At 57.2% G+C, this 21,837-nt stretch overlaps 1 protein-coding gene across 3 annotated transcripts in view; it reads left to right on the top strand.

Moving 5' to 3' along the window:
* Positions 1-21,837, top strand: part of PRDM16 (PR/SET domain 16) — a 318,585-nt gene that overhangs the window by 148,137 nt on the left and 148,611 nt on the right. For 2 of the 3 annotated variants that reach the window (XM_079946332.1, XM_079946334.1), the window contains exon 3: positions 8,596-8,646. In XM_079946332.1, the coding sequence (XP_079802458.1) occupies positions 8,596-8,646 (51 nt within the window). The remainder of the gene's footprint in view (positions 1-8,595; positions 8,647-21,837) is intronic. The other variant, XM_079946333.1, reaches the window with a different exon arrangement.

Consider the following 21,837-nt stretch of genomic DNA (forward strand, 5'->3'; position numbering starts at 1 on the left):
ACGGCTCGAGCGCGGCCTGGTTGGAATCCCAGCTCGGCCTCTTCCCAGCTGTGTGACGCCGGGTGAGGAGCTCAACCTCTCTGAGCTTAGCTGGCAAATGGGGATTATTAGAGACTATTGTGCCTTCCACAGGGCTGACAGTGGGGCCGTTATTACTGTCATTGCTACAATATTATAAGCGGGATTCGAAACAATGTACTTCTCGCTTGGAAGTCTGCGATCCCCAAAGTGAGAGGGTCCTCAAATATTTGCAGAGTGAATACGTGGAATAATTAAAGGGTGAGGATTAGACAAGGCCAGAATTTGATGGGGAAAGGCCTTCTGTCCCCAGGTCGCTGCCCCCATGGGCACAGGGACGACTGGCGGCTGCCTTTTCGCGTTGTGTCCCTTCTCCGTCCCTGGAAAGCACTGCCTGACATTGTTACGGGAGTTGAAATGCAACTCTGTGCTGAAATGGGGGGTGATCACCTCTGACCCGCCCACCTTCAAGTTACTAAAGGCGACCCCATGCCCCAGTAGGAGGGGTGGGCATTCACAGCCCAAGAAGAGCCCAAATCCCAGGGGATTCACGGTGGGCGGGGCGGGGTGGGAGAGGGCTGTCACATTTCAGCATCAGCCCAGCCCCACCCGCATCCCGGCCTCGGGTCTCGGGACTTTCAGACTTGCGTCTGTCGAGCAGCCGTCGCTGGAGATCCATGACCCCTTTTTCTTCACTTATGATTAAGGATCATCTAACAAACAGGTTATCGATAAGCGGGGTCAAGTTGAAGTGCATTAATATGATTCTGTCAATACGCAGGTTATTTCTATAACTAAAAAGGGTTGAGAATAAAAGACAAATGTGCGTGTAGCACCGATAATTGACCTGTGATTTATTTTCCCCCTTGGGAGACGCCAAGGTGCAAAGTCCCCCGGGCTGCAGGGCCCCGGAGGCGGCTTCTCCAGACGGGCTGCCATCCAGGTGTCCGGGCGAGGCTGGAGCACAGCTATCAGAAGGTCCGGAAGCCAGTCTGCATGGCCCGCAGTGGTCCCAGAAGGACGTATTTTCAGACGTGAGTGGGCAGAGCCACCTCTGGTTTGCGATGGGCAGAGCCCGGTGTTGGTTTAAGCGAACGGGATTGAGCACAGCAGGGAAGCCGCGGGAAGCCGGTCCTGCACGCGCCTGACACTCGCGATGGATGACCAACGTTCTGGGGCCGCAGAAGGGTCGGCCGCACAGGGACACTGGGCTTTTGGAATGTGAAAGAACGTTCTAGAAAAGCTGGGACTCTCGCAGGGTCTGAGGCCTCCCGAGTCCACACGCTCCTTCCAGCTCTTGGCTTTCTCCTCTTGAACCCAGACCCTCAGGAGGAAGCTCTGGCACCAGATCCAGGAACAAACAGCTGTTTGCTTCTCCTGGTTTCCAGGGGTGCGTTTCCAGCTCCTGGAGCCGGCTATCGCGAGGCCCCTGGACGCACCAGTGGTTCCCGAAGGCTGAAAGTTATGGCTGTCACGAGCCATTGATTGGATGTGCCACACGTCACCCAGCTCTTAGGATTTACGTGCACTTCCTCTGGGGACATCAATCTCCCGGAAGCAGGAGGAAGCAGCTGTCCCCTGAGGCCAGGTGGGACACGGAACACGCACCTCCTCAGGACGAGGGCCCGCGGAGGCCGACCTGGGCGCAGGCCTCAGCTCGCTGCCTGGCAGAGCCCGTGCCACGGCGGCTGACACAAGCGTGGACCCAGCGGCCTCCTCCTGCCAGCGCCTGCCTAGTCGGCGCCCCGACCTGAACCCCCTCATGACCCGTCCCCCCAGACTGTTCTCTGTGTCCAGAGCCCAGCTGGACCCGAGCCCCCAGGTAGGAGCTCTGGGAACGAGCTCCTGCTGGAGCCAGGACAAGAGGGCAGGGGCTCCTAGGCCAGGTCAGGGTTGGACCCAGGCCACCCCATTCACAAAATGGTGACAGCAAGGGCTGAGCGGTGTCTGTGGGGTCGGGCTCTGAGGCCCGAGCTGCCCAATGTGTGAGGAACCTGTACTTGGTCTGGGGGAGAATTCAGAGCCTTGTTGGAACGGCTCGGCCAGAGGTTGGGTGGCCTGAGCTGGGCGTGACCTGCACTCTCTTCTCTCTTGAAAGGGATAGCTCTGGGGGGCAGTCCTGGGGGAGCAGGGGTCCTTGCAAACGACCCCCCCAGAACAACTGCCGCCCCCAGGGAAGGTGGTCAGCCCGAGCCCTGCCCCAAGTGCGCCCATGTCCCCATGGCATCAGACACAGGGGACAAGGCAAGGTCACAGTGGTGGCAGGCCAAGGGGGCCATGTGTCACTGCCCTGGGGGCCTGGGTGGGCTGCTGCCCAGGCCAGGAGCTGGCGGGAGTGACAGGTGGGACCCCCATCCAGACGGCTCTGAGAGGCCTGTGATTCCGAGTGAAAGACCAGGGACTTGCCGTCTGCTGGGGGAGTGTTCGTGGTGAGTTCGGCTCAGGTACTGGGCTGTTACAAGGTGGCCGGTGGGTTGGAAGGAAGCTGGGGAGCCTGGGGCTGGTGGCGCTGCCCTTATTTCTTTGGATTCTTTATTGGCAAGATGGTTGCAGCGGGAACCCTGCTCTGTCAGATGCCTGGGTGATCAGGGGTCAGAGACCAGGCAGGTCCACACCTGGGCTGCCTTCAGTCTTTCCTTGGCAAAGGGGCTGCACAGCCCTGCCCTGTTTCGGTGCCCCTGCCCCACGGGCCCCGTACTCTCCATCCCTGCGGGTGGACGCCTGTGTCCACCCTCGCCAGCTGTGCACATGTGGGAAGGTTACTCTACCTCTCTGATCCCCTTTCTCATCTGTGAAGAGGGTGACGGCAGCTCTCCCTCAGAGGCTTGTTCTCAGTTCTAATGCCTAACGTGAGCCCACCCGGCGCCCGGCCCGGCCAGCCCTCTGTTCCTTGCTATCTCGCTGTGTCCCTTCGGGCGGCCTCTGACAGGTCCCCCAGCTGATGGTGGGGAACCGGGGCCCTGCGGCCTGAGCTCTGGGCCTCCCCCCACCCCCGGAGCCCACCGTGGCGTGTCAACAGGCGGGTGAGCAGGGAAGACCCGAGGACTGCCACCACTTAGCATCCAGGGCTTACACGAGGCCACCCGTCCCTGTCCGTATCCTGCAGACTCTCCTTCCTCCCCTGCTCCCCCCGCCCCCGGCCCCCAGCCATCTGCCTGGCCAGCACCAGCATCCATACTCACCCTCAGAGGCAAATTGAAACCCCGCCTGACACCTGAGGATGCCCAAGGCAGCGGGGCCCTCGGGGCCTCTCTGAACCTGGCGGTCCCTTCCGCCCTCTGGGCCAGCTTATCTGCCCACCTCTACCCCTAACTTCTGAGGGGGCTCCCTGTTCGCGTTGGTATTGTTGGAGAAGCGGGTGGGCTTCAGCCGTTGCCTCTTCCCCAAAATAGCTGACACTGGAATCAACGCGGTTTCAATATTTCTTTAAATGTCTCCAAGGCACCTTCCATGGGGCAGGGCAGACCAAAGGCGCCCAGTGGGTGCTTCTGGAAGGAGGCTGTGAAGGGGACCTAGGCCAGACTGGACCATAAACCTGGGGGACTCAGAGGGAGTGATTCGTTCACTCACTCAGTCGTCTGTCCTGCAGGAGGGGAGGTATGGGCACCCGACAGCCCCGGGCAGGGCAGGGTGTCCAGCAGAGGGGCGCGTGCCCACGGCCAGGGGCTGCCAGCAAACAGAGTGTTCTCAGCACATCTGACAGCGGGCAAGCCATGCCCAGAGCGCTGGGGCCATGCAGGGAAGCGTAGGCCAGGAGAAGCCGTCCGCCCCTCGTTAGCTTATGCTAATCAGGCCCCGAAGCACTGCACAGAGGCTAAGAGACGTAGAGGCCCCCGCTCCGGGGTGGAGGTCTGGGGGGATCTGGGAGAACTGGGGTGAGTCTAGATAAAGCCCTCGCGGGGGGCCCAGGTTTTTTGTTGGCCAACAGGAAAAGTAGGGAAGGTGGGACTTGGCTGTCACTCAAGCAGGGCTGGTTTCTCCTGTCCCACCCCGGGGAGGGGCCGCTCCCAGTACCCCGACTTCAGGGTCCCAAGCGGGAGGCTTGGGAAATGCCTTTGGGGAGGGGAGGGCGGAGATGCCGGGCTGGGAATGTAAACAGCATGCGGAGACCTAGATGCGCTCCGGCCAGGCCCTCGAAGGAGCCTGGGTCCTTTCTCGTGCCATACTTGACTGTGTAAATATTTTTCTTAGGAGTAAAGAGAGAGTCTCCATTCATTGGGTAAGATCTCACTTGAAAGAACTGAGAAGTATCTGTTTAGGCATAAAAGTGAAAAACAGTGTCCAAGGCGCCTTTCAAAAAAATCATTTCTGAAGCTCAAACACGGCTAAGCTGAGTTGTTTTTTTTTTTTTTAATGCAAAAAATAAATAAATGTGACCCACTCCCAGTTGAGAGCTCAAGAGTTTGTGTCAACACCGTTGGAGCCTTTGCTCGGGAGCCAGAGCGGGCTGGCCTGTGCCTAACCGCCCTGACGGCTCCTGGGGGCGCTGCCAGCAGGACCCCACCCAGGCCACACGGCCGGCCTGGCGGGGGGATGGTCTGGCCGGGGTTCAGGTGTGAGTCCCTGTCGGACGGGTCGGCGGCGCGTGGCTCCTTTCCACCGGACACACCACCCAGTGCCCCCCCGCCCCCCGTTCCTCCAGAATCAGGAGGCCGCCTCCAGCACCCAGCAGCTCTTTGATCTTTGCCCTGTCGCTGCAGCTCCCGAGCCTCCAGCTCCTACCTGTAAAGCCGGTATAACGATAGCGCTCACCCAGATGCGGCAGCCGTGAGACGGACGGGGGATCCGCCTTTGGGGGCCCGGACAGCACCCGCCGCCCCCGCTGTCCTCCTGTCACCACGCTGCTACTGTGCCCATCACCGGTCACTGCGGCATTTCTACCAGGGAAAGTGGCTGTCATGGTAGGACTTTGATTTGGTCAGAAAACTTAGCATGAGAATTGTTCCTTAAAAAGCCTGTCTTCCTAGGAAGGGAGGATGCACACGTGAGGCCTTGGGCGTTCTTTGCAGGAGCTCAGATGAGCTCGCAACAGGGGCATCCGATGAGCTCTGAGCGGGCGCGCGTTGGGGGCCTTTGCGGGCATTTGCGGGCATTTGCGGGCATTTGCGGGCGCTGCCTCGTTGGGCCTGAAACCCTCCTCAGAGGGCAGGTGATGCAGAGTCCAAAGCAGCTGACCACGGGGCTGGGGAGGCGGCCCAGCCTCCGTCTCGACCTGCCTGCTCAGGCTGTGTCCCCCAGTTTCCCGGAGGGCAGCAGACTGAGGCTCAGAGCCAGGTCGGCACGGGAGGGGGTCCTCTATCAAACCCTAACCCCAGCCCTGTCTTCTGGGACAGCCCTGAGCAGTGACCTGCGCAGACGGCCCTGGCCCGGCCCACGGAGGCTTCTTCGAGTGGAGGGGCCTTGGAATCAGCTTGTAGCCACTTCTAGACGCAGACACACCTACCTCTTTGGGTGGAAAAGGCGACTGCAGCAGTGGACAGAAAGGAGCAGGTTAGAGAGAGGCCTGGGCTCCAAGGCCAAAAGGAAGAGGTCGGTAAATGAGAACCTTTGGTGACCCCTTGGACCACAGGCCAGACTTGGGCAGGGGGTGGGGAATTCATTCACTTCTCTCTGGTTTTGGAAGCCGCGAGGTCGGGGCTCTGTCTGGGTTTCCTCCTGTAGGTATGTTTTCAGATCCTTTAATAACAGACTGTTTTGAAGGGAGAGAGCCTTCTGGGATCCGTTTGTGACACCAAGCAGAGAGCCTGGCCCCCTCGGGGGACGCGCCAGAACTCCGGAGCTGTGAGCGTACGGACGTCTGTGTGTGTGTCTCCTCTGGGCTGGCTTTTTGCAGAACAGAGGCTATTTATTTTAAGAGTCAAAAAAGATGCTTTGAGCAACCCCACTTAGCTCAATCCTGGCACCGAGACCCACGAGAGAAGCAAATGCTCCAGGTCAAACCTCACTTTTCTGGCTAAACTGCCGAATCAAAACACACCTAATACTTCTGCCGGTGCGGAGACGGGCTTGAGAGCAGAGACCGCCGCTGCCAGCAGCCGGCCGGCCAGCGGCACGTGTGCCGAGGGCCCAACGAGCAAAATAAAGAGGTTTTTCAGCAAAGCGGCGGCCTTGGCGGGGAGAAGGCCGGAGCAGAGGCTCCAGGAGGGGCGCGTGGGGCGGGTTTGCGCCCGAGGTCGGCAGTGGGCAAAGAGCAGAGGTTATGGCGGGCACACCTACCAAGGAGGGCCGGTACCTCGGGGCGGGCGTGGAGAAGCTGCCGGAACCCACTCCCCGTCAGGAGGATTCTTCTTTCTTCGGAGCCGTTGGCAGAGGGCTAGGCTTCCTCCGGATGGGGGTGTCGGCCAGGTTGGGCTCACGGGCCCCAGCTCTCTCTGCGTCACTGGATTAGGTGGGCTCCGTTCTGCTCACCTGTGGCCCTGCAGCTCAACTGCCCACCCCCCAGGCCTGTCCCCGGGGAGCCGAGGGCCAGGCTCCGAGGGGCACTGGGGAGACCTTCGTCTGCCTGGTCCCGCCCGGCCCCGCCCGGTGCTGGGCTGTGCTTGGCGTGTTGTGCTGGCGTCTTGGCCTTCAGCGAAGGTGCGGTTTGAACATCTGCCTCTCCCCCAACCAGAGCTTTGCCGTCAGCACAGGCCTGCAGGCCACGGGCAGGGACAGGCCTCCCAAGGGTGGCTTCTCCAGGTGCCCCCAAACCAACGGCGAGCCTGGCCCGTAACCAAGCGCACGGCCCGCATGGGCGCGTGATGAGCTGGGCCCGGCTGAGAAGGCCAGCTTGTCACCTTCCTCAGGACCGTCGCCTGGCGGTCAGCACCCTTGCCGGGCTTCGTGACACTCGGGAGGGTCCCTGAGGCCCCTTCTCTGGGAAGAGTCGCAGCAGCAGGGTGATGAGAAGTGGCAGCGCTGGGTCGTGAGGCTCCAGTTCCTCGACGGCGGGCGTTGGGTAGGGGCCTCCTTTGTCCTCCATGAGGGGACGGGACCCAGGACGGGGAGTCATTCGGACGGGTGCGCCCCTCCCGTGGTTTCGTCCCGGGCCCTGGAGGCTGCGCGGCTTAGAAAAATTAATACACATCTTTTTCCCCCTCTGGTTCAAGCCGCCTCTTCATAAGGGGCCTGTTAGTGACCACAGGCCTCGGGGCCAGCGCTCAGACCCCAGTTCTGCGTGATGCTGGCAAAGGCCTCCGGTCCAGGCGCAGCCCGGGCAGCCTGCGGCCGGAGGGTGGGCCATCTCCCTCCCCGGGGAGCGCGGTCCCTTCCTGGACACCAAGGCTTTCCTGGGATCCAAGCAGTCAGCCTCTCTCTCCTCCTGTCCCGGCGTCGACCGAGCCTCCAGCCAGCCCTCTAGGCTCAGGCTTTGGGAGTGAAAAGCAGACAGACCAGAGGGAAGCTACACAAGCCCGTCTGCTGGCAGAGCTCAGCCCCCAGGTCTCCCCCGGGCCTGTCCAGCCCGGGCCAGCGGGGACAGAGCAACTAGTGACCTGGTGTCTAGCTGACTCTCCTGAGGAGACCTCTCCGGTGTCTCCGTGTCCTTCTCTTCTGTCTCATTCTCTGTTTTCACTCCTAGTTGCATTCCAAACCACAATTTCAGAATCTATTAAAAGAAACATAAAATCCCCAATTGGTTAGAATTCTCAACATTTAAAAATATGACTTATTGTTATTACAGCTGAGCCTGGGCAAATCCGCCAGCATTTTGGAACGCAGCATCTCGATCCCCTGACCTGGCCTGCGTGGGCACCAGCGGGCACTCTCTTCCACGCTTGTCATTTGAAAAGGCAATAATGTCATTTTAAGGGGAGGGGAAATAAACCCCTGGCTTTGACCCCATTTCTCTTATTATTTTCCGAATATTAGTTTCCATCTTGCTTTCTATTCTTATGGAAATGACATTACAAATTTCTGTACGTGTCTGTGCAGGGTGCTTGCGATCCAGAAGGGAAAATCCCAATGATACAGCTAATTTGTCGGTTTGCTTAGCTTAGAAAGCGCTCTGGGACCCGTCGCTGAAATGCCACCCCTCTGGAGTGGAACTTGGTGGTTAGGAGGAGATGCCAGCCAGGCAAAATGCTCTTCAGGGCCGAGCCAAGGAGAGTTCCGAGCCAAAGCTGTCCAGTGGAAGAAAGACCCAGAACGACGGGCACTTTTCTCTCCTCTCTGTCCCAAGCCTGTGTCCCATGGGCGGGGGGAGGGCTTCCTGGTGCTGCCACCGCCCACTGCTGGGGCAGGAGCTCACCCCAGGAAACAAGGAGGGAGCCTGTGACACATTTCAGGCATCTCGGTGCCCCCGTTGGACCGTTCCTACTCATACGTGCGGCGGGCAGTAAGGACCCTGCGTGTGGGTCTGTACCCAGTCACTACGGGACCAGGCTGAACTCCACAGGGCAGCTCCACCCCAACAAATCGCTGTGCAACAAACGGTTGGAATAGAGGATCCCGGTTCTCCTGCCTATCTTGAAGAAGCCACCCGCCTTACCCATATTATTTCAGAGCACGCTCGCTCTGCTCGCGCGATGTATAACCCACCGTAGCTTGAGGACCGCGTTTTGTTGGAAACTAACAACCCCTTTCCAAATTGTTTTGCAGCAAATGCTGACGGACGCAGAGGTGTCGTCCCAGGAGGGCTGCATTCAAAAGGTAGGAGAGCTGGTCTGCGCCTTCTCCCCTCCCGCCCAGTGTCCACCCGAGTGCGAGGTTATCTGCGGTCCGGCGTGTGTGCAGAACGCTGATTCCCGAGGGATTAGGACGGACGCTTGTTCTCACTGGGTAGCAGTAGGGGCTCACTTCACGGAACCATCCTAGTTCCGGAGAACCGAGGCAAGCCCCGAACTTGTGGGAATGCTTCAGGCCAGGCTGACGTGTGGAAATTAAATAAATGCGGGTTGTGTTTATTTAACTAGCTCCACTGGATACTCAGGTGAAAAGAATAGAGAGAGAAAAAACACACAATCGGCTGCAGATTCAGCAAAGCCGCTTGCAGTCCTCAGCCTCCAAAGAGGGCTCGGGCACGGCGTTGGATAAGCAACCACCAAGCGAAGGAAAGCGCCAACGTGCGCATCGTCCCCTGGTGATGGGTAACAGCCGGTTGACAAACCTTAGTTCCAAAAGGTTCAGAGAGTGAACTGGGCCCAGAAAAATACACACGCCCCCAGAGGAAAGCAGACGTCCACAGGCAGGCACGTTCCTGCCTGTGCGGGCTGCACGTTAGACAGACGGCAGAGGGATGGGATGCAGAAATCACCCCCAAAACCCAGACGCCGTTCGTCGGGTGGAGTTCAACGTCCATAGAATTCGGGCCATCCATACACACGCACATGCATTACACACAGAGACACACGTGCACACACATACACCCAAATGCACACACACCAACACACACCAACACACACACACAGTAGCTGATGCGGTATTTGAGTTTTCCAGTAGGATTACTGTAGCCTTCTCTCTCCTGGCGTCTTGGCTTCAAAGCACCACCCAGACAAAGCAGAGAGTCCAACTCCTCCTGGTACCCCGACCACGTCAGGAAGCACAGCATGGGCGGCTGGGGCGATGAGTCAGCCAGGGGCTACCCAGCTCCTATCAAGGGCTGTTTTCTTAATGTCAGAATCACGGAGCTGTGCTCACGGGGTGCTGTCACCTCTTCTGGGAGGGTCCAACGCCACCGCTTGAGCGTGCATTCCCGTCATCATGAAAATTCCTTTTTGGGTCTGGAAGTGAAAAGAAAGCAATTTGCTGGTTCTGCCAAACTTTGTAACTTTCTCCCTGTGTCTGGCTGGCTGGTTAGAGCCGAGGCCTCGGGGGAGCCGCCGTCTGGGGGGCCGATCTGTGAGGGATGGGGGCCTGCCCTTCTCACCAGGGTCAACCCCGGAGACGTTGATTTTGGAGAAAACTGTGCAATGGGGGACGTTGTCTGACCCTGTGGTGACCTCGGGAAGGGGTGACCTCTGGCAGCGGTGACCTTCTGGCCTCGTTTGTCTCCATAGCCGTGGTCTGTGTCTGGCCCCGGGGGGACCCTTTTGTCTGAGCAGAGCTGGGACAAGGTGTCCTCTCCCTGTCCCGCTGCCCGGGGGCCTGAGGCCTCTCTTCCTTGAAGCGCATCAGCAACCCTTCCCCCTTCCTGCCTCTGGGAATGAACTCGTATTTTCTTAAAGGATAAGGTGGCGAGAGCAGCTGAAGCAGCGTTCCCACATGTCAGAGAATTGTGGTATTTCCACTTCCCACGAGCAGGGACTGCAGTCAGCGCATCTCTTAACTTCTAGAGAGAACGTGGAACAGTCGTCTTTTCCACAGAGAAGCGGCTGACGGGCTGACACCCACCAGGCCGGAGGTTAGAGGTGGGACGGCCTGGGGTCAAGGTTCAAAGCGGAAGGTCGAAAGGTCGGGTCTAATGTTAAGGTCGTGAGGAGGAAAGGATGCCTTTGAACTGGCACATCCTCCGTTCCCTGAGGCAGGGCCATCTCCCGATTGGCCTTGCCTTTTACAAATGGCGGGGCCGTCAGGCCTTGGCTACCGTGATCCAGACGTCCTTCCAAGAGCTACTCACGGGGTGGGTGCAGGTGCCGTCTGACCAGGGACCCAGGTCACATTGGTAGATGATCGAAAACTAAGCCTGGTGTCTGGAGCCATCTGGTCACTTCCCAGGGAGGGAGGGAGGGAGGGGCTGAGAGAGACTCGGGTGCAAAGGCAGCTGGGGTCCCGCTGCGGGGCCGGAGTTCTGTCATCACAGCGTTCCCTTGACCTTCTTCCCAATAGAAGGTGCAGGTTGCCAGCAGGTGTGTCACTTACAGCTGTGGAGACACATATATGCTTATTACGTAAGAGGACCGCACGCGTCTCAGTGCGCTTTGTAAGGACTAATTTAGCGAATTCCTTGGTAATGGGACGTAGACCCCATTTACCAGTCCTGTGGTTTAGGATTTTCACGTCTGGCTGAACGGGGCTCTCCCCCTCCAAAGACACACACGTCTGGGGGCCGTAAGAGACACTGGGGCCGCGCTGGAGGCTGTGCAGCCTTGGGTTGGTCAGCTGACACCTCTGAGCATCACTTATTCCATCTTTAGGATTCACTGAATCACACTTCCTGCTCTTTATTGGCGTGCGTTGCTGAAATGTAACTAAGGCTAATTAATTCAATCAGTGGCTTGACACAAGAGATGCAGAAACAGTGATGTTTTGTAGGAAGCGGTGGTTATAAATTCTCAGTATTAAAGAGCCAGGTTGATGAATTGTCTGTGGAATCCACCTGTCAAGAGTTTACAGGGGGGCTTCCCTGGTGGCGCAGCGGTTGAGAGTCCTCCTGCCAAGGCAGGGGACACGGGTTTGTGCCCCGGTCCGGGAAGATCCCACATGCCGCGGAGCGGCTGGGCCCGTGAGCCATGGCCGCTGAGCCTGCGCATCCGGAGTCTGTGCTCCACAACGGGAGAGGCCACAGCAGTGAGAGGCCCGTGTATCGCAAAAAAAAAAAAAAAAAAACAGTTTACGGGGGACAGAATCCAGGCCCAGCGAGGCTAGCGGACCCTACTTCTGCAGTGGAGGCGGGATTCGAACCCAGGGTCTATGGCTCAGGGCCGGGCTCGCGTTGGAGTGACAGCGACCGCAGCCTGTGAGCCTGCACCGGGCTTGGCCCCGCCCCTGAGAACCCTCCATCCCCCTCCCCCCAACTCTCCTGTGCCCCTCCTTCCGGTCCCCTCCATCCCCACCCCTGGTGGTCTCCCACCTCCCTCTGGCCTCCTACGTCCCTCTGTCCCCCAGTCTCCCCTGGGTCCCCGTGCAGTGCCACGCATCCGTCTTCATCCCTCCCACCCCCTCCTCCACCCTCCCACCCTCCCCACCTCACCCCCCCACCCCTTCCCCCATCTCTGCATTCCTGCATCCTCCTGCCGGAGCCCCATCTCCACTGCACAGTGCAGCCCAGAGCTTTCATGCTCCGTGCTGGTGCCCTGGCCGCCCCTCACTAGCCCAGGTGTGCACTTGGGCTGCACACGCACTTCCCCCCAGAAGTCACTTTGGCTGCAGGTCGGGCTGGTCGCCTTTTCTAGCCTCTGGCTGGGACCTCTGGGACTGCTGCTGCTGCTGACTCTCTTTAGTCTCTGTTTACTTAGAGGGAAAGCCCGGGGCTCCTGGAGAGCAAACATCTGCAGGAGATAATCTAGCGAGTTGTCCATCCATCACTCAGGTCGCCTGGCTCCCTGGAGAGCCCGCCAGAGCCCGTAATAAAAAGGCCGGGCAAAGAGGCTTTGGGGACGAATAAAGAGCGGTGTTAAGGGCCCGCTGAAAATGGATGGAAGACATTATTAAGACTCAATGGCCGTCTTATCAAAATCCAATAGGATAGACATTTGGCAAAAGGCTTAAATTTATTCTTTGACTTTCTGGAGGGCTTGATTTTATCCGTTAACAAGAGTGTGGTCCACCCGGGGAGATGGTATCAGCTGGAAGAATTTTGATTCAATCTCTCTGGTGATATGAAAGGGGGAAGAACCAGGCCCCCAACAGCCGTCCCATTGTCTCGCTTTATCTTGTTTTCTTTGACCGTCTTGAAAAGGAAGGACATGTTAATACAGTACAACCAGGAGAAAATGAAGAGGGAAGTGACCTTTTTCTTTTTTCTTTTCTCCCCCCACTTCTCTGCCCACGCGGCCTCCGCCCCTCCAAAATAAATAAATGAATCAAGAATTCGCATCAGTGGGGCTGGGACCAGACTGGGACAGGTGCGTCTTCGGAAGCATCCCAGATTGTGGCCACCCCAGCCAGCGCTCTGGGCCAGGGGCGGGGAGCCCGAGGCTTTGAAGGAGAGTCAAAAATAAGCTGAGCTAATAAAGCCCTACTGCTGGCGAGGGACCATGATAGGTCCATAAATCTCTCTCTGCTATTCCGTACAAAATGCTACAGGTCATAAAAGTCATCCGATAGCCCAACCTGGCACTGTCCAAATAGGGTGATTGATTGATAATTATGATAATTCGTGAAATGATTATTTGGATGTGAGAACCTCGGCCTGTCCCACCGGGCTGTTAGACGTGCATGTTTTATATAGCCTGGCCAGGGCGAAATGCCTCTGGTAATGGGCGCCCCAGGACTCCCGGCTCCTTCCCCAGGGACCGGAAGGCTAATAAAGGATGACCGGGAGCCAGGAAACCCGGGAAGGTGGGAGTGGAGATGGACAGGCAGCTGCTAAGTGTCTTTTGTGCAGCAATTAGTTGAGAAGATCACACACCCCAGGTCTCTGGGAGGCTGCGACCAGGCTGTGCCTTGGGGGTTTCGAGCCAGGCATTTGCGATCAGTGTCGCTTCGTGTGGTTTATTTCCTTTGCGTTGTTTTTCCCCTGGAGGAAGCAGAGGTATTTTCCAGGCGGCTGGAGGGTGAGGAAGGCTGGTGGGGAAGGAAAGATTGTGACTGGAACAAGAGACGGGGAGGGCTTCCCTGATGGTGCAGTGGTTGAGAGTCCGCCTGCCGATGCAGGGGACACGGGTTCGTGCCCCATTCCGGGAGGATCCCACATGCCGCGGAGCGGCTGGGCCCCTGAGCCATGGCCGCTGAGCCTGCGCGTCCGGAGCCTGTGCTCCGCAACGGGAGAGGCCACAACAGTGAGAGGCCCGCGTACCACAAAAAAAAAAAAAAAAAAAAAGAGAGATGGGGAGACGCTCCAGCCCCGAGACCCCAGGACTAGGGCCAGTGAGCACGCGTCGCGGTCGGCCGGTCTCACTGGGACCAGAACAAGGTTGATTGTCCCTGTTATGCTTTGCCTGTGCCGGCGAGGTTAGTTTTAGAAATCCTTTTCTTTTCCTCTTTACCCCCCAGCCAGCAACGCTCGGGAGCCACCCAGGTGCTATAATTCAATTGCAGTTTACCTACAACGCGCTTGATTCCTGAAAAAATTCACAGCAGAGTCCCAAGCCCTAAGAGGCCCGGGTTCACAATTAATAATTTGCATGTGGGATCGGTTATGTCTTTATGAAATCAAAGTGTGCTTAGCTGCCACGGAGACAGCTCCAAGTTGATTTTGATAATCTCGGGCTGGATAGACTTGCTTCGTTCCGGTAAGCCCCGGACAAAGGCTGGACAGTGGCTGAAAGCCCTGCGGAGACATGCTTCCCTTTCCTTTGTTCGGGGTTGCTGATAAAAGAACCAGGAGTCCATTAATTCAGTGAATGAACATATAGTAAAGTCAGTCCCCTCTTGAGAACAATAATGTTGAGGTCAGCTTCGGTTGCCATGGAAACTAAGTACTCCTAAGAAGTTTGCATCCTTGATTTTGCTGAATCAAAGGCTGCCGGGTGGAGAAGTGTAATGGGGCCAAGACGCAGAAAGTCGGAAAGCCCCGCCTCCGCCGGTCCCCTTCCCGCAGCAGCTCTGGGCTGGTGGCCTTGGGGACCCTCAGCCGCTGGGGACCAGCCCCGCGTCTAGCTCTTGCCCCTCCCCCTGCCCCTCCCAGAGGCCTCATTTTTTCACAACTGTAGACGCTTATCTGAAGAGGCCCTTAGGCGTGACCCTGGTGGCTCGGGTGCCGGCTGAAAATGCAGCCTGAGGGCGGGGCCGCGGCCTGGAAGCCCTGGCCGCCTCCACATCAGCCGTCCCGGGTGGACTCTGCCCTCTCGCCACCTCGCAGCACCTGAACTTGCCCTCTGGGGGGCCGTGGCGCTGTGGCCCCCTCCCAGGCAGATAAGGGTGATCAATGGGCCAACAGCAGTAGGGTGTCGAGGGCGAGTGCAGGCAGCTCCAGGCTGGGTTTGCATTCTGTTCCCCCAGCAACTGAGCTGAGTTTAGCACCCCCAGCCCAACCTAAGGGCCCCTGAAGTCAGCCTAAACCATCAGATTAAGCTGGGGAGAGATGCAGGTAATTAATTTCCTCCGCAGTAATTTATTACCTGCTGCAGACCTGCGTGTCTGAGGAGGGCCTCGTCTTAGCTGGACGGGGTGGGGCAGGGGCTCAGAGCAGGCAGAGGGGGCACGTTGTTCAGACGGACCCACCCAACCCTGAGAACCTCTCCTGGGGGGTGGGAGAAATAAGAGGTGAATTTTCCCTCATTTTTTGCTGCTGAGAAAGCAATGAGCTGGGTTTTCTTTCTCATACTGAAGCATCCCTCGTGAAACCTTCTGAAAGGCTTCTGGACTGCAGCTTGGGGTGGGGGTCCTGCAGGAGGGAGGTGGGTGTGAGGGGGGTCAGAGCCCGGCCAGCGGGCCCCCCCTCCTTGGGGTCCAGCAGCAGCTCCTGGCAGGGCGCATGGGGAGCAGGTGACATCTCTGTGGTCAGGCCCTTCCCCCACCCTGCTGACACTTTCTGCCCAAACCTCAAGCGAGGGCAGACAAAACATCGCTGATTTCAAAGGACAGATTCAGAACTTGAAAACGTACGTTACCCGGAAAGTAGACAAAGGACCCTTTCCTTCTCACTGGAGATCCGGGTCGGGAGGCCATGCTGGGTCCGTCGCCTCCGCCCTGCCCACCCCTGGTGCTCTGAACCTGGCTCTGCCCTGGATGGGGTGGCTCTAGGCCCTGAACTTGAACTTCTGCATTTCTGTTTCCTCCCCTGCGAACGGGGAAATGATAATCCAGAACCCTGCACGGCCTGGGCAGCAGGAGGATAGTGATAAATCGGGCACAGCTCTGGCCGCCAGGCCAGCTGGATGGACCTTGGGGCCTGTGGCCACTGTTACTGCTATTGTTACTGGTGTGGGACAAGGGGGCCCACGTGGCCCTGGGTGGCCCTGGCCAGGGGACCAGCGGGCCGGGCCCTACACCACCTGCAGCGGGTCAGAGGTTACAGGCGTCGTGCCTGCCTCGCTCTCCTGGAAACCACAGCAGCACCTTGGGGTGTCCAGGCGGCCCTCGCAGGACGGCGCTGGGGAAGGTGGCGGGGAGAGGCGGCCTCCGCCGGCAGCAGGTGAGGAAGAGGATTTACTGTCTGCATTACCGGCTTTCTAGGAGCCAGATGGTGTCAATAAACTCTGTCACCTTCGGGTGGGGGCAATGGTGAGTTAATTAAATTGTGCCGCACTATTAAGAGAGAAAAATATATCAGCTTGAGGCCTCCTCAGCGCCTTCCGCTTTGAAAGTAGACACGAGCTTCCTCGGCAGGCATTGCTGGCTCGTGGGCGCGTCCTCCGCCTGCGGCACAGGGAAGGCCACACGGCTCACCTTTGCTCCACAAAACCTGCCGTCGGGTCATCAGTGCGATTATTATGGTTCTGAGTGTAAGGCTGACTTCTGGTTTTACGCACACGCGGTGTCAAGGTGGCCCATCCCTCTCCAGGGTAAAAGGCGGCAGCGGGCGGGTGCTGTGGGCCCTCAGGGCCCCTCCCACGGCCGGTCAGTTTGAGCTGTGTGTCACTTCTCTCTCAGGGTGCAGGCGGGACATCCAGGCCTCCGGAGAGAGCCAGCTTCCTGAGGTCCCCTCATGCCTCTGATGGCCACCCATGAAGGTCTAGGGGGGCCATGGGCACGTGGTCTCCAGGCAGGGCCCTGGGCGGCCCCCAGTCCTGAGAGTGGGGAATAGAACCTTCCACTGCTTCTCTCGGCCCAGGCCTGAGCTAGAGCGGGGAGGGCCTCATCCTCCCGGCGTCTGGGGGTCTCCGAGGCCAGCCTGGCAGGTGGAACCTCTTGGGGAAGGCTGTGTCCTCCCCAGCCCACCTGAGAAGCTGCCTGCTGTCCCGACAGGCACCTGCCCTGGGCTCGGGGCCGCGGAAGGTCCACCCGCCTCTCAGCTCACCTCTGCTCATGACTTCTCTGAGATGGGAGGTGGCTCCCTGCATGTGTGTACAACAGGTGTGTGAGGCACAGATGGGTGCGTGGGGGTAGGGTCCCGTGGGGCCTGTCCGAGCCTGGCCCTGAGCCCCCAGCCTCTGCCCCAGCTCCCAAGGCAGCTTCTGGGTTCATGTCGCTCCAGGCTGACGGTGCCTTGTACTGATGCATGGGAGGCAGGGGGAGTGGGTGCTGGGGAGGAAGGACAGCAGACGGGTGGGTGGGCTTGTGGGGAAGTGGAATTGGGCCTCTCTTGCCCCCAACGAGGCTGTCCCCTCCTGAACACAAGCCCTGGGAGCCGGGCGCTGCTGCTGTTCTTACCGCCGTCGTGGTCAGTGTTGTCATTACAGAAAGCCTGCCAGGCTCTATATACACATCGGCTCATTTACTCCCATCACCCCCAGGCACTATTATTCCCACTTTACTGCATAGAAAATTAAGGAACAGACAGTTTATCAGTTGCCTAAGGCCACACGATTCAGTGGGGAGGCCAGGGATTTTCCAGGGCCAGCCACAAGACTCCAGAGCAAGTGTTCCTAAGTCTCGTGTTGTACTGTGTGTTGCCCTCCAGACCCTTCAAGAATTGGGGTAAATATGATTGAACAATAAATACGATTGAACTCAGAGAAAAGCCAGAGGGGGTTGGGCTGGAGTAATTGAAGCTGGTGTAATAGCAGTCAGCTATTACACAATGACGCTGTGTAACAAACCACCCCAAACCCTTAACACTTAAAACAACACTTATTGACCTTCACCTGTCTGCAAGTTGGCTGATCTAGGCTGGGCTCGGCTGGGCTTGGTTCCAAACTGATGGTTGGGTCCAGTTTCTTCCTTATCCAGCGCGGCACATGGTCAGTGTTGTTCTGGTGGTGACGGCAGGAGAGGAGGGGGAGGTGACGCACATAATCATCATTGCCCTTAGGCCACAGAAGGACATGGAGGAACTTTAAATATGTATTATTAAGTGAAAGAAGCCAGTCTGAAAAGGCTACACTTTCTATGATTCCAACTCTATGAAATTCTGGAAAAGGCAAAACTATGGAGACAGGAAAAAGATCGTGGTTGCCTGGGGTTGGGGCGTGGTGGTGAATGTGGGAGCACAGAGGATTTTTAGGGCAGAGAAGCTACCCTGTAAGATACTGTACTGGTGGGTACATGTTATCATATATTTATCCAGACCTGTGAATACACAACAGCAAGAGTGAACCCTAGTGTCAGTCAGGGGCTTTAAAGACGATGTGTCACTATTGGCTCATCAACTGTAACAAGTGGCCACACAAATACAAGATGATAATAACGGGGGAAGCTGTTGGCGGGGGAGACGGCGGGGGGTACATGGGACTCTCTATACTTTCCACTCATTTTCCTATAAACCCAAAACTGCTCTAAAAAATGAGGGCTGTTACTTCTTTAAAAAAAGGATTTTCAGAAAGTGGCATATTATACACACACACACACCTTTCATAAAATATATGCTCACGTTTAAGGACATACGTAATATGAAAAGGCTGGAAGGTAATATACAAAAATACTGTCATTCTTTGCAGTGATATACTGGGTGATTTTTTAAAATTAATATCTATATGGGGTATTTTAGTTATTAAATATGTTAAGTCGCATAAAGTGCTTATACAGTTCCTGTCCCATAGCAACACTGTAAGTGGCGAAGGACTTACCACTGAGGTGACCATGGTCAGTCCGCAGGGAGCATTCCCACTAGTTAGATTATAAACTCCTGGTAGTCCAGGGTTCCCCCCGGGCCTTCGTGTGGGCTCCCTCAGTGCTCTTCAGCCACGTGTCTGACTGTGCCTTCTGGGACCGAGGTAGGATGGACCTTCTGCCTGCCCTGCGGTTGGATGAGCTGTCAGGCCAATGGCTGTGAGAGATGCAGGTCACTTCTAGCTCAGTGGCCAGTGGCTAGCATGATACCTTCCAGCGCTCTGTGCCCTCGGAAACTGTAGCCAGAAAGATAGATCCTGAGGTGATTTAGCAGAGCCACCCTGTGAATTCGCCAGACCTGCAGCAGAAAGGCAGCTTTTGCCAGGCCTCTGGGTTTTGGAGACTGTTTGTTATTGGGGCATAACCTCACTCACCCTGACTGATTCGTTTAGGGAATTCCTGGTGCTTTGTCTCATTCTGCATCATCTCAAAACCCCCTTCATTCATTCACTCACTCACTCACCCCTTCAACAAATACTTACCAAGCACCTACTGTGTGCAGGACGCTGTCCCAGGTGCTGGAGACACCAGGCCGAGTTCCACCAGGTCTCTGCCCTCACGGCTCACGTTCTGAGAGCCATCACCTGCGCAGATGGTTTGCCACAGCCTTGGTTCTCGGCGCCCCTGGTCCCCTGGTGATGCCCAGCTGCAATGTCCCAGGTCAGACACTCCTCCTAGTGGTGGGCAAGCTTCCAAGAGCTCCTTGTGCTGTCTGCTCTGTGCCTTTTGGGTAGGAATGCCCCCATCTTGTCACATGGCCTTGGCCCTATCCCTGTAGGTTGGCACTTCTAAGCAGTCATATTTCTGGGCAATTCTCCTTTGTGTTCTCTAGTATAGAAAGGGGAGAATTGTGAGGATAACAAATTGATGCACGCCAGAAGGAGCGGGACTCCTAATCTGACAGATTGGCGTGAGGGTATCATTTTCTCACTTAATCTTTCCTTCTTTGAATGATCGCTCCTTCAGCACTGGCTCTCCGTTTGCTGACGGGATGCATCATCTCCATCTGACGCCACTCCCATCAGCCGGGGCTGTGCTGGCGAACGGTTTCTTCTTACCCAGTTAGCAAGATGTTTCTCCAGTATAGTGTTGATAAATTAAGTCATAAAAAGCAAGACTTATTATTTTCTGTTGGAACCTTGCCTCTGTTATTCCTGAGCAATGGCCAAGATTCAGAGTATTAGCCACAGAAATGTGTGTGTTGCCGGGGATGGAAAATTATCGCATAAAAAGAGTCTGACGTGCTGTTCATCATAGATCAGCTGAGAGTAAGGAGAGGTATTCAAAGACAAAAATGAATAATAAAAATCTGCTTCTCCAGACTCGCGCTGGGTGCCAAGGGGACGGGCCAGGCTTGCGGGTCTCAGTGTCACCGAGGATGTCCCGTGTGCCGCGGCCAGGCCAGCGCTTGCTTCTTGCCACTCAAACCTGAGGCTCTGGGTTACCAAGGCCCCGAAAGGGCAGATAATTATCGGAAGGGAATCTGAAGCATGGGCACCCTGGAGAGCTACAAAAATAAAATGAGGAGGAGGAATTTTGAATAGATTTCCTCCCTTTGTATTTCTGTTTTGGGCGAGAAATGTAAAGGTACAATAAAAGGGAACTGGCAAGGTAGAGGAAAACTTCAAATTAGCCCTCAGAAAGGTCTGGACCAGTGGGCACACTGGGGGCCGGTGGACATCTTCGTCCCGTGTCGCCCACGTGCAGCCCCTGAGAGGTAGAACCGGCCCCAGGGGAGGGCTGTCTCTTGTGAAGCTCACCCAGGAGGAGGGTCTGGGTGGGCGCTGACCGGCAGATCCCAGGACAGGGCTTAATGCCAGGTTCTCAGCAGGCGAGGCACAGCGACTGTGTCTCCTGTGAGCAAAGTCAGGCCACGTTGGGGCCAGGACCCGGGGAGACAGAGGCCACATCTGCGTGCTTACTGCAGCGTCCCTGAACCTGGCAGAGGTGACGAGCTCCGGTCACATCTGCAGAGTGCGGGGCCCTCGTGGCAACCCTGTGAGGCAGCTGCTCGTCTTCCCGGGGTTCAGACAGGCAAATCCCCCCCGAAGGCCACGCAGACAGTAGGCGGCACACTTGCTCCCACTGAAAGCCCGGGGGGACCCAGCGAGGCATCGTGCAGGACGGCCCGCCGCTCACCCTCTGGGCCGTCCTGGTGTCTGATAGGAAAGCGTGGGTCTCCGGAGCCAGGCACCAAGGGCAGGTCCTCGCCTGGGCCAGCTCCTGCTGCCTCTCCTGGGTGGGTTCACCGGTCACCGTGCTGCCGCGTCCTGTCTTCCTTCCCCTTAGCACAGCAGGTGCTACGCGTGTGTCCCTCACCCCAGCTTCCTTATTAAACACCCGTGATTCTCCTTTCATAATCACCTTTTGACCCCAAAGTGTCACTGTAATACTCCTCAAAGCCCTCACCCCTCTCTGGGCCCATGGTTTCCCAACACGACGATCATTTGCCTCCTTGGGGGCCCCCAGGATGTGGTAGGAGGGGAGCTTTGTGTCTCCTGGCCCCCTTTCTGCATCCTTACACTCGGGGGTCGGGGTACAGCCTTTGCCTTGGGAGCCCAATTGAGTGCCCTGTGCTGCCCCGGGGAGCGCTTCCTGAACTGCCCCGATTCCTGTGCTTCTGGGGGCCAGGCCCCCAGACACAGCTTCAGAGGCAGTGGGGACCTTGCTCAGCCTGGCCCGAGTTGCAGCCCACACGAAGGGCTGTCCACAGCACTTTCTGGGGCCCGGGGGGATTTGGTGGTGGCAAGAACCTCTTGGAAGGCAAAAGACTGTCAGAGGACTTCGTTATCTTCTCAGGACCTCAATTTCCTCTCCTGTAAAATGGGGATGATCATAGTTCCTGCTCCAAAGGTGTGTTTAGCGATTACGTGAGTTACTGTGTGCAAAGCACACTTACAGTAGCACGTGGCACAAGTGTAGGGCTCAGAGTGAGACCGAGGAGATGGCGATGGCGATGACGGTGAGGGTGGTGACCGTGGCGATGGAGATGTTGGTGATGATGATGGTGGTGATGTTGATAGTGATGAACCTTGAGGTCCCACCAAGGTTCATCACTATCAGACAGGCATGGTTCAGATGGTTCAGACAGGCATGGTTCAGACAGGCACTATCAGATGGCACTATCAGATGGTTCAGACAGGCATGGTTCAGATGCCTGTCTGAACCATCGTTCCACGAGGGAACCAAAGAGCCAGGAGAAGATGTCCACAAAGGGAACCAGACCACAGGACTTCCTGTACTGGCTCCACCATCATGGGCGTGACCTGGGACAAGTCACTTAACCTCTCGGGGCCTTGGTTTCCGACCTGGCAACTCAGGGCAGACATTCTGTGCCCAGCTCCAGTGCCTGGTCTGGGAGAACCCTGG

The sequence above is a fragment of the Stenella coeruleoalba genome (genome assembly GCF_951394435.1).
Source record: "Stenella coeruleoalba genome assembly, chromosome: 1".
NCBI lineage: Eukaryota > Metazoa > Chordata > Mammalia > Artiodactyla > Delphinidae > Stenella > Stenella coeruleoalba.